At 41.2% G+C, this 12,204-nt stretch overlaps 1 protein-coding gene across 22 annotated transcripts in view; it reads left to right on the top strand.

Moving 5' to 3' along the window:
- The window catches only part of PRRC2C (proline rich coiled-coil 2C), a 75,192-nt gene that overhangs the window by 24,929 nt on the left and 38,059 nt on the right, over positions 1–12,204 (top strand). For 21 of the 22 annotated variants that reach the window (XM_080407307.1, XM_080407295.1, XM_080407298.1 and 18 more), the window contains 11 exons: positions 1,758–1,895; positions 3,794–4,029; positions 4,395–4,474; positions 5,451–5,584; positions 5,668–5,755; positions 6,038–6,179; positions 7,215–7,289; positions 8,044–8,689; positions 9,498–9,667; positions 10,258–10,504; positions 11,558–11,771. In XM_080407307.1, coding sequence (XP_080263433.1) covers positions 1,758–1,895; positions 3,794–4,029; positions 4,395–4,474; positions 5,451–5,584; positions 5,668–5,755; positions 6,038–6,179; positions 7,215–7,289; positions 8,044–8,689; positions 9,498–9,667; positions 10,258–10,504; positions 11,558–11,771 — 2,170 coding nt within the window. The remainder of the gene's footprint in view (positions 1–1,757; positions 1,896–3,793; positions 4,030–4,394; positions 4,475–5,450; positions 5,585–5,667; positions 5,756–6,037; positions 6,180–7,214; positions 7,290–8,043; positions 8,690–9,497; positions 9,668–10,257; positions 10,505–11,557; positions 11,772–12,204) is intronic. The other variant, XM_080407303.1, reaches the window with a different exon arrangement.

Here is a 12,204-nt window from a genome sequence, read left to right as displayed (position 1 = left end):
GGATACACCTGTTGTGCTCATGCTTTCCTGGTCAGCAGTTGGCTGGTGGAACTTGTAGTTTTTCCAGATGCCTTGTACGTGTTCCAGCAGTCATTCAGCCAGCCACCTCATGCTCTTTTAAGATGTCAGTTGAGTGAGGCAAGATTATATCCTTCTGTGGTGCTGTGCATGGCCGTGTAGAACGAAAAGGCTTCTAAAATGTAATGGCAGCATGCATTTTCCAGCTCATGCACTGGCTAACAGTTGGGTTAATTGCTAGCATAACATCTTTGAATTCTTGCCTGACAATCTGGCTATTTCAAGTTGACAGCTTAAGCGCAGTCAAGATCACTGAGGATGCTGTTACTTTGTAATTAAAACATTGTTGCTGCTGCTGTGTAGACCTGAGCAAAAACACCTTTCAAGATTCCTAACACTCATGAATGTTGCATGCCACAGGACCTCCAATGAGGGTTCCCTGCCTGGCAGGCCATCTGGTTAGTGTGACTGGTTTTCAGTCCCACTAAGCAAGTTGGTTGTAGCTGCTTGAGAGCATCAAGAGCCCAATTTCTGTTAACAAGAACAGTTAATGTGATCTGTAGTATGTAAAGTCGGAACAAAGATTGAAAGATTTCAAGGCATTTTGTAGGCACAGCGATAAGTGGTGGTATTTGTTGTCATGTCTTTACAAAGAAAGTATAAAGTGTAAGGAGTTTATCCTGTGCTTGACTCTTAATCTTAAAAAAACAACAAAAAAAAAAAACCCACCATACACCACCATGTCAGGATCCCTGTGTTTTATTGTTATGAAGAATTCTTTCACAGATCAGAGAGAACAGAAGCTTTTCTAGATGTTGGCTTAAAAAAAAGCATATCGTGGTGTGACTGAAACATTGGAGAAAAACTCTATAATACCCGTTTTTGAGTTTTAGAAAGCAGGATTGAGGGGGTTTGGATGGCATATGTTCAGAGCCCTTTTTGTGACTTTGCCCTATAGTCCATGTAACCTAACATGATATCTCATATAACAGCCAGTAGTAGAGACCGGTATAGGAACAGGGCATTATTCAGGCTGTTGGAATAGAAATCTTCCCTCTCTAAAATTATCGGTGATTCAGTACTAGAATGCTGTTGACCTATAGGTCAATATCCATTGGGGGCGAGGTGTGATGGCATTGATTGAAAGTAGATCATAACAAAACCTTGTAAAGAGGAAGACATATGTATTTGGCTTCCCTACCATGTGCAACAGAGGTCTTAAATTCCAATCCTGATTTACAACGTCAAGGGGTGTAGAAATCAATGCTACAGTTCTGTTACTTTTCTCATAATGTAAAAAGCCTTTTAAAATCCTGAAGAATTGTTTGTAATTAGAACAGCAATTAATCTTAAGGGCTTTTGCAATAGCATAGTTGCCCATTCATGGGTTGGCTGTAGTAGAATAAAATGAAGGAAATCTCTGTCTAGAAAGGGGTATGTGTTAACAGAGCTGAGGAACTTAAGCTGCTCCCTGTGTTAAGTCTGGTTCTGTTGTCCATAATTGCTCTCGGGTGCTTGTGGATTATTCTCAGCCCTGACAGGTGTGGTAGTTGGCCTAGTAAATGTAACAACTTCGGTAGCAAACATGAATGCTTTACAAGGATTGCTCTTTGCCTATGAGTTGTGTTACCAGTAAATTAATGCGGCTTTAAGATTCGCTTTTTAAGGATGATCAGGCTTTTACCACTTTCTGAACTGGTTTGACTACAGAAACACTTTGTGACTGTTTCACTGTGTAGGTCCAGCTATTCAAGTAAATAGTTATTTCCAGCAAGAGTTTCCCAGTCTGCCGGCAGCTGGGGATCAGGAGAAGTCAGGCAAAGAGAAAGATGCACCTGAAGAGCTGCATGGATCAGGACCCAGCTTACGACCACAAAGTAAGTATATACTGAAAATTTTTTTGTGAAATCGCACAGGTTTATATGGAAGTTGTTGCCCCATACGAAATAAATTGATTTTTTTAATCAGTACACTCCTACACTGAAGAAACAGATGTTGGGGTCTTTGCTTTACTGTGTTGCTGGTGTGTGGAAAATGGGGCATTTAATCATACCCTGCAGTTCACTTTCTGTTTTCCCAACTTAGTCGGTACTCCACTTGTGCTCCCAGGAACATTTGTTAGTTGCACAATACTGATGTTTTCTTCTAGCTGCTGGATGTCACAACAGCTAAAATAAGTATTTGAAGAACTCTCCCAGTATTAACTAATTATATAAAACATTGTGAGAGTTGTACTTAAATGGTTATTACTCTTATGAATAACCTGAATCCTGAATGGGAAGTTTAATCCACAGGATGCCAAAAGAGTGGACTGTGATTTGAAAGGCATTGACATCTTTAGCTCATGGCTGAGGTGCTCTGACTAGCTGGATCTTTCAGCAGTGGGGGATTAGATGTAGTGAAAACAACCATAACAGTGCTGTTTTCATATGTCTCAGTGAAGAAATGAAGGAAGTATTGCTTCCCCAGATGCTTTTAATGGGGGAGGCATTTGAGATCGTGCTTCTTTCCAGTGGAAAACCAGGATTCCCTTTTTCCTCAAAAGTTTGTTTTCTGTGAGGTTTGATGGAGTAGGGATCCTTCCCTGCGTTGCAGGTGGCACTGTCTTGTGCCATTAATAGGCAAGATGTGCACTGCTTTTAGAGGGCTTGGGCTCTTGAGGAATCCTTAAGTTCTTTCTGTGTTACAGGTCTCAGTTTTCCTTGACTTGTTTGTCAGGTCCTGCAGGCTGAGGCTGTGTGCTTGTTCGAGTCCTTGTTTCATTTTGATTTAAAGAATATGTTGTCAAGAAATTCAAGAGATGTCCAGCTCCAAATTAGGAAAGTAGTTACGTATATCTATTCCAGCCTCCTGCAGGCAGTTACGGTTTTGGTCAGCACTGTACATGCTATATTAAGCCCTTTTGGGTCTGACAGCAGAAGGCTGAACAAACTTGGCGAGTACTGCCCCTTTAGCAGCTGTGCTCCCCAGCAAAGATAAGTGGAAGAACTGTAATAGATACTTCACAGCATAGTTTAACACCACTTAAAGGGTTTGTGCTCCTAAAGGCACGTTATTTACAGTGTGTGTCTGAATTTTCGTTGGTCCCCTTGACTTTGAGCACTGCTCTGAAGTTTACACACACACTTTTTGTTTTCCCCCTAACCCATGCTCTATAGACAAACTCGTAAGACTGGACTGCTTGGCACAAGTGATAAGGTTATTAAAATCCCTTACGTTTCCTGGACTTCTTGTTTGACATTCACACCCAGAAGTACAGCCTTCATCCCTTCTATTCCATCCTTATTACACAGAGATACAAGCCAGACTCTGGGTATCTCTGTCATCACTTAGAAAAATAATACACAGGTGTATGTCATTTAGAGCTGCTTGAGAGTTTCGTGGTAGGCCTTTGCTGCCGAAGAAGCTTGATCTTTCCTTTGACAGCATCTTCACACTGAGTCAACAGTGGCCCACTTATCACAGCTATTTCTCTCCTGTGCTATTATCACTATCCTTCCTAAATTGCATTGTGTTTTGGAAGGTAGAGTAGTACACCTAGAGCAGCCTATACATTTAACTCTTGCCCTTCAGGAACACACCAGGCTGTAAGGCTGAAGAGGATTAGAAAACAGCCTCTGTTTTCTCAAGTAGTCATTGCTTCGTTTCAGTACCAAATACGATCATGTCTGCACAGATCGCTGTGTCACTGAAAACTGGGTAGTTATGCCTGTCTGTAAATCTGTAATATAAAGTCTGTTCTTGTGTTTTTCTCATACTGATTCTGTCCATGCAGATGCTACTAGTTGGAGAGAAGGTGGTAATAAGAGCAACTCGCCCAGTTCTCCAACTGATCAAGAAGCTAAGGGTCTTGGGCAAGAAGATGGTAATGCTACACCAGCAGAGCAGAACGATGGCCAGAAGGCAGCAGAGAAGAGGGATGTGCGGCTACCCCAGATCCCTCAACCCAAGCTGAATGGCCAGCAGCAACCACCTATCTCATCTCAGTACAGAGCAATGATGCCACCTTACGTAAGTGATGGTTACATGAAAAGTTCCTAAGCAGCAGGGATTGATTATTAGCTCATGTTATTTCCTTATGCCCCTTTCTCCTCCTTCCACGGAATGCTTAGCTGTTCCGCTAGAAGGGTGGGATTGCAAACCAACTCTTCAAAGGATGTGGCTGCATGTGGCTCCTCCTGCTACACTGAGTTTAAACTTGTCAGGAGTTGATTGACACTTGTAATCACCTTGATGACATTGTCACACAGTTGCAATATTAAGCAAACTGTCTTGAGAGAAGAGTTTTGCTTTACTTCCATTGTGATTCCTTTGATGATCTCAGTATGCAATTATATTTTTTTAACGCATGGTTCCTGTTTTTAAAACATTTTTAGATGTTTAATCAGTATCCTAGAATGGCATATCCTCCTTCCATGCAAGGTCCAACAAGGTTTCCCAATTCCGAACCTAGCAGGTAAGAAACCTTACAAGTGGTGGTGTTGTGAGGGTATGAAGTATGTTTGTGACTCAGTGGGGAAAAAACAAAGAAAGCAAAAAAATTGCACTGAGTATCTTGATTATGATTATACACTGCATAAGTAATGCCACTGCTTAGTCTCACAAGTTTGGCTTGTGAGTGAAGCAGTGCTGTGGAGTGATTTGTATTTTGACAACTCAACTGCAAAACTTGAGGGAATTCTGTACATTACAGCATTTTTGATTGAGAAGGGCAGGAGTCACCTGGGGATACCACTGACACTTCAACCAGTATTTTGCTTGTAAAAGGACTCTTCCATTGTTATAATGAAAGTAATTAATTCCTGGTTCTCTACTCTAATGCCCACTGGTTAAAATAGAACTGTAATGCATTATAAAATTCTCCTTTCTGTGTATTTCTCCGTAGTTTAGGATGGCTGTGCACATGTGTGAGGAAATGGGGGATGCTATAGGCAGTAGGGTACAAACTTTGACAGGTGATCTGTGGTTGGGATCAGGAAGAGGACAGAAAAGTTGAGAGGGATGGCTGGAAGAACTTGAGTATAAGAGTAGGGAGAAGGTACAGAATCTTTGATAGTGGGAAAGCATGAAGAGTATAAAAAAATATCTGCAAGGTGGAATAAATTGGTGTTAAGAAGCATGCCAGATCTATGCAGTGTGTTGGTTGAAATCTAAAAGGTGTGTGATTTCTCTACTGTTGATTGATGTTTGGCTTATTTGTGAAGGGTGCATCAAGGCTATAGCATCTAGTGTTTCTCTTTCATAAAGAACCAACTGGTGGTGTAGCAGTAATTACTTGAACTACTGTAGTTGCATGTGTGCATGATAGCTCACGTTTCTACTGTATTTGAAAGACTACTGTATACTTCAAATAATTGTCATACAAGTTGACATTTAATCTAGTAATTTTGTGGATAAATAGTGATAGTAGCCTTTGTTTCTCTTATTTTTAGAGGGCCAAGGGGAAGAGGACCACCTTCATGGTGTTCAGAACCTATTGAGCGCCCATCCATTCTTAGTGCTAGTGAACTTAAAGAACTTGATAAATTTGATAATCTAGATGCTGAGGCCGATGAAGGCTGGGCAGGTAAGAACATTAGATCAATGGTTTCTGTTATTTGTGCATTGAATCTTTCTGAAAGATTAATTGAATGTTTGCTTATGCATCAGGTGCTCAGAGTGAAGTGGATTACACTGAGCAGTTGAACTTCAGTGATGATGATGAGCAAGGAAGTAGTCAAAAAGAGAAGGAAAGCGGGTGAGTTGGTATTGCCAGTTGGGTGTGAATGCCACTTAACTAGCTTAGCTTTTGGGAAAATTGAATGAAAAGAGTGCAGGTACTAGTTCCGATAACATTTATTCCAGTAATTTAATACTTTCTTAAATTGCAAAACTGCTTGCGGACTCTAGTCAGCTGGGTGTGTAGTAGAAATTATTCTTGCTGTGAGAAACTTCTGGTCTTGCTAAGAAACATTGAGGATAGAAGATAAATCACCTGTGTGGGGTACATCTTACGTTTCTCTTTTTTCTTTGCACATAGTGATGAACAAGCACCATCAAAAGATTCCCAGGCTTCTGATGGCCAGAAGGAAGCAGAAGAACAGACAAGTGCTAAGTCTGGCACCCAGGTTTCCACAGCAGCAACCAAAGGGTCTTACAGCAAAAGCTCTCCGCTCGATCAGGTTTGTGTGCTCTTCTCTTCAGCTCTTCTGGCAACAGCCTTGTCAGGAGAGATCCTGCTTGGATGTCTTTCCAAACTGACAGGTCAGTTAAGGTTATGAACATGAGTGAAAGCGTTAGCTACTGAAAGCATTAGCTGAGCTATGGTAACTGATCAGGTGCTGCTTAGTCAACTTAGCTGCTTCTGATCGCAAAATAAAAATAGTACGTCTTTATCTATTGTGTTCCAATGCACAGTTGTGAGGGGGTGAGAACTCTTGTGTCAGTTACTGTGACTCAACTGACAAGCTTTAACTTGATACTTTTGTCTGTCCATCCCTGTAACAGTGAATGAAGCTGTTCTGGTGTCCATCATGTTTTATAGTAGCACAGAGTAAATACCGCCCAGTTGTTCCACACATTTTTCCTGGGTGGAGTTTGGGGTTTTGTTTGGTATTATGACCCACTTTATTCAGTGCAACTTAGACGTAACGTGTCAGCTTCCTTCTGACATGTCAGGCAGATAGATTTTATACAGACCGTGTAGAATTTGTCAGCTCAGCTGTTTTGGTTTTTGGTTTATCCTCTAGCAGAGTAAGGTTGGCAGCCACCTCAGCTTATGCCTGCTTTAGCCCTATTTTTACTTCCCCCATCACCCCTAAAAAGCTACTTTTGGCTTTGAACACTTCCCAGAAATGTTGTCTCTTGACACCAGTAATAATGAAGATGAGGGATCTTGAATTGTTTTTTCATGTGCTTTCTCCCTATATAAAGATCACATTGTTTTTCAGGGTTTGATGCTACATTGAATCTGAGGAAAAAAGTGTAGTCACATAAGCTCTGAAGTTTGGATGTGTGAATTTTTACAGTAATTGTTTAGCTCTCAGTACATAAAGTGGAAGTGTTCTTGCCTTTGTTTTGCATGCAAGTTTGTATCATGTGCAGATAGTTCACTAGGTGTAGTATCTTAATGCAGTAGAAAACAGTAAATCTAAAACTTGTCAGTTGGAATGTTGTCATGAGTTAGCTTAACCCTGGTACTGTCTTGGATCCAATAGGATCGGGCTCCAGCACAGTCTTCTATACATGAAAGAGGTGGTCCTGCTCTTCATCCAAAATCTATTCTACCACCGGTAAGAAAGATTAGAATTGTCTTATTTCCTAGAGTTAAATTCTTTAATGCTGTGGTGGAGGGATTTAGACTAAGAAAAGTAAAAATATGCCTCACGTTAGGGATAAGTCTTCTCTTCAAGAAGAAAATGGTTGTAGTGTCTGGGACCAGTAAGAATGGGATCCCAGCAGCAGTTGTGCTGCTAAGTGTGTAAGAAAGCCTCATCTAGTAAGTTGCACATGAAATGCATGAGAACTTCAAGAGCTTTCAGTTATCCAGCCTCATTTGGGAACTAGAAAGGAGAGGGGCATGGGAACAATGCTGGAGGGCTGGCTGCCAAGGCAGACGGGGAGATGAAGTCCCAACTGAAATGTGTACGTACATACATACGAGTTTTCAACAGTCCTTATTAAAATCTCTGTTATCCTGAGCTACCTTGAATTTCCTTGGCTCCTTGGGGGACTTTTGTGTGAGATCTGCCCTGGGTCTCTGTGATTGAGAGCAGGCTGTGACCAAATCTGAGAGGTTGATCATTTTTGCTATCACTTTGCCTTGGTGATGGTAAAGACTGAATCTTTACCTCTCCTTCCTGAGCTTGGGTTGCATGAGTCTGAACTGAAGCAGGAAGGTGGTGAGGGCTTGCTTCTTCTTCCAAATCTTGCTTTTCAAAGGTGTCATGCAAAAACATGTGTAGACAAATAGTTAAAATGCAGTATTTCAGTTGGCTGTTTATATAATACGTGTTCAGCTTGACTTAATTGATTTTAATATTACAGCACCCTCCTCCCCCTGATCGCCAGTTAGGACCTGGAAGGCAGGGACCCTTTCCCCCTAAACCAGTACCAGATGAAGATGAAATTTGGAAACAGAGGAGAAGACAGCAGTCAGAGATATCCGCTGCAGTTGAGCGAGCCCGTAAGCGGCGGGAAGAGGAAGAAAGAAGAATGGAAGAACAGCGAAAAGCAGCTTGTGCTGAAAAGCTAAAACGGTTAAATGAGAAATTTGGCTGTGTGTCAAAACCCTCCCGGGAAGACCCTCTGAAAGAGAGGGAGCGGGAGAGGGAGAGGGAAAGGGAGAGAGAGAGGGAGCGGGAGAGGGAGAGGGAAAGGGAGAGAGAGAGGGAGCGGGAGAGGGAAAAGGAGAGGGAGTGGGAGAGAGAGCGAGAAAGAGAAAAAGAGAGGGAGAAGGAAAAGGAAAAAGAGAGGGAAAGGGAGAAGGAAAAAGAAGAAAAAGAAAAACTGGAGAAGGCAAAAGAGCAAGAAGGGGAGAAAGAGAAAGAAAAGGAGGTGGAAAAAGAAGAGAAGGAAAAAGAAAAAGAAGAGGAGAAGCCAGCACATGACATTCCTGAGCCTGTAGAACCTGTGGCCACACATGTGGTAGAAAAACAAGAAAGTGAAACCAGAAATAACAAGGAAGAAAAAGGTACGCTTGCATGCAAGTAGGAGTTGTCTGTCTGAAAGCTGAGCCACAGAGCATAATTATAATCTAGGAGTCTTAATTTGCATACTTAACCCATGCATCATAGACCATGGTTTTTCCTGGCACATTACAGCTGCTAACTGTCCTTTGAGCTAGACCTGTTTGCCCAACTCATCAAAATGTTAAAAGGAAAAATTGAGTTCTGTGATTTAGACTCGACTTTGAAGAATACAGAAAGAAAAGCAGGCTTTGTTTACTTGCTAAATGAGGATTAGCAACTCATGTTGCTACAACTCAAAGTAAATTATTTCAGATCTTCTGTTCTTCCAGCAAGCCTAGAGAAATAGACACAAAGAGCACCTGTTTAAACTTGGTGCGTTATTTGTAGTGGAACTTGAATGCCATAGGAGAACTCTTAGGCTGTGCTTAATAAGGTTGTGTTATACTTTAAATGTGTAAAAGTGATTGTAAAACCAAACCTTGGTTCATAAAAAAAGTTGGTTTAGATGTAATGTGGTAGCATTAATGCAGCACTTAAGTCACATAATAGTTGCAACCTGAATGGCAGTGGTTGATTACCCGGTGTATTTGAGTTTGAAAGGGAGACTTGAGATGTAATAACAACAGTTGTTCTGAAGGGTTGTTCTTAACTTTTCTGCCTTTATTTTAAAGGTTTTGGAAACTAAGACTGTGAGGTTAGAGAAGGCAGACTTTTCATTTTAGAACAACATCCTTTATCTGACATGGTGGTCAAGTTGTCATAGTTTTAAGATTTACCCTTGTCTCCCACATGTGTGTGGTTTTTTTTCAGAAGATCAAGCAGTCTTTACCCGACAAGATAGTGGTCGGAATGAGAAAGAGATTTCACAGGTGACTCATGAAAGTGAGCCAGATTCAGGATCTCAGCCTCGTCCTGCTGTTTCCTCAGGCTATTCTAAACAGTTCCAGAAATCATTACCACCAAGATTTCAGAGGCAGCAGGTAACTAACCAATTCATTAAAAGAAGGAAACTTATTAAAAGAATGATGTCTTCTGCCTTACTCTAAATACCAAAAACCAACACTTAAGCTTTCATTGTTATCTGTGATGTCGGCTGGAATTGCTCTGCATGAAACATTTACTGTTGCTTGCAAAGTATGTAAGTGAGCAGAAGGCAGGAGAGGCTTTTAAAACTGACTGATTTTGCATCAGTTGTTGCAAGTAGGGTGTCTCCTGTGGAACCTGGGGTCTGATGATCATTGTGTCTGCAGCTTTTCTTTAAAGGGTGTGACACAAATGTGGTTTGGACTTGGGTCTCATGGTCTGAAGAGCACTTTGCATTAAATGACGTGCATGAAGTCATCACGTGAAGGTGGTTCTGTGTCTTGGCAGAAAACCAGCAGAACTGGAGCTATTCTAAATTGTCCAGTCTGTTTTTTTCCTAGCTCAACATGATGCATGTTTGCAATTAACTTTCAGAATGCTTAGTGTCCTGGAGATCATTGTACTACTTTTTTCCAAGGGTTATTTGAATTCTGCTCAAATCCTCATCATAACATAAAGTCTTGTAATACTGTTTTCTGTTATGCAGGAGCAAATGAAACAGCAGCAGTGGCAGCAACAGCAGCAAGGTGTCCTTCCACAGTCTGCTCCCTCACAGCCTTCTAGTGGCCCTGTCCCACCTCCCCAGCATAGACCCCTGTACCAGCCCATGCAGCCACATCCTCAGCATTTAGCTTCAATGGGCTTTGATCCACGCTGGCTTATGATGCAGTCTTACATGGACCCACGAATGATGTCAGGAAGACCTGCAATGGATATGCCTCCTATTCATCCAGGTAAAAATCTGGCAACATTTTTTGGCTACTGAACTTGGTTTTGAAATAGAAATCTTTCCCTAACCACACTATGTATTGTAAAGGTGAATGTGGGTGGGCTTTCTAAAAAGACAACTACATTATTTCATTGTTTGAGACAAAATAGATTTTAGTAATACTGGCAAAATGATAGTCATGTGTCAGTGTGTATCTTTGACTATAAATCACAGCTTTCACACTGCAGACATGTTAGTGACAGTTAAGGATGTATTCAAAATGTCAGCATAATCTTTTGTTAAAGCTGCCATGAGTTAGGTTGAACTGAGAAAAATAGTGTATTTACCATTAGTGTTTCATTACATGTTAGCACTTGACAGTACATTGCTTATTAAAAAAAACCCATGAAATATTGTTGATTTTATATTATGTATTAGCACCTCTGCAGCCTTACTAAATTTGTGTTTTCAGATTCTTGGCACTAAAAAGTCCTTCTTAATTTGTGGAATGACTATCTGACTCACAGTTTGGAAAGCTCTTGTGCATAAATAATGTCTGGCATGTAATGTAACGGAGTTACTTGCCCATTCCCTTACTCCTCATTAGCTGGATATCCTGAACGAGTGCAAGGAATGAACGGAGGAAATGGCAACCTAAGCAAAGACAGTGAAAACTGCAGAATTCCTTTAAAACATTACCAGAAAAAAGGACCCAGAGTCCTTAATATGTTGAGTACAAAAAACCCCCACCTGTCTGTACACTCATCTTGTCATTTGCCATATAGATCTCAGAGCAGAAACTTCACAAGTTCACAGGTCTGCAGACCTAGTTCTTCCCATTCTAGTGGAAGCAGACAGCTTTTCCTTTTGTTGGTATGTAGGGTACTAGTGATGAATATGATTTAGTTATTCTAAGGTCAGCTGGTAGTGAGCAGACATTTGGTTTCAAAAGCAGGAGGTACAGAGGAAGGGAGATCAGAGGAGACAGAATAGCATTGTTCTGTACCTTCCGATACGCTTTGTCTTGCGATAGTTTTCTTTGCTAATGATAAAATTGTTGAACTTAAATCTGTCACAGGAATTATGCCTCCCAAACCACTGATGAGAAGAGACCAGATAGAGGGATCAGCAACTAGTTCAGATTCATTTGAACATATAGCTCGCTCAGCAAGAGAGCACACTGTTCCTTTGTCAGAGCCCCGCATGATGTGGGGGTCAGACCCATACCCCCATGCAGAACCTCAGCAATCTAGTTCTCCTCCTAAGGTGTTAGAAGAGCCTGATGATTTGAGGTAAGCCTGGATTACTTACTCCTGCACATCACTTTCCCAAACCATACGTACTTACAGACTTGGCTGTGTAACTTCTGTTGCAAAACAGTTTAAACTGACTGAGTTATAGCTGCTCTTCACACAGAGCTTTAAAAGGAGTTGTGACTGGGGGTTGCAGTGTACTTCACACTGTTGCATAAAACAAGACGCCTGCTCTGTAGTAGGGTGTAGAAAGAAAATTCACATGTTGTTTAGAATCCTTAACCTAATCTGATGAACGGTGAATATCATAATATTTGAATTTTCAGTTTCATGGAACACTCCTACAGTGTTGTCCTGTTTTCCGTCTGCCCTCCGTCATCCTTATATCAGAGAACTTCTGCTCATGTGTATTAGTTTCAAAAGTGGTGTTTTAAGTACAAATAGTATAAAAGCACACAGTCAGTTTTTGACC

Source organism: Falco punctatus (assembly GCF_963210335.1).
Source record: "Falco punctatus genome assembly, chromosome: 11".
NCBI classification, from domain to species: domain Eukaryota; kingdom Metazoa; phylum Chordata; class Aves; order Falconiformes; family Falconidae; genus Falco; species Falco punctatus.
This window is presented reverse-complemented; position numbering and strand designations above follow the sequence as displayed.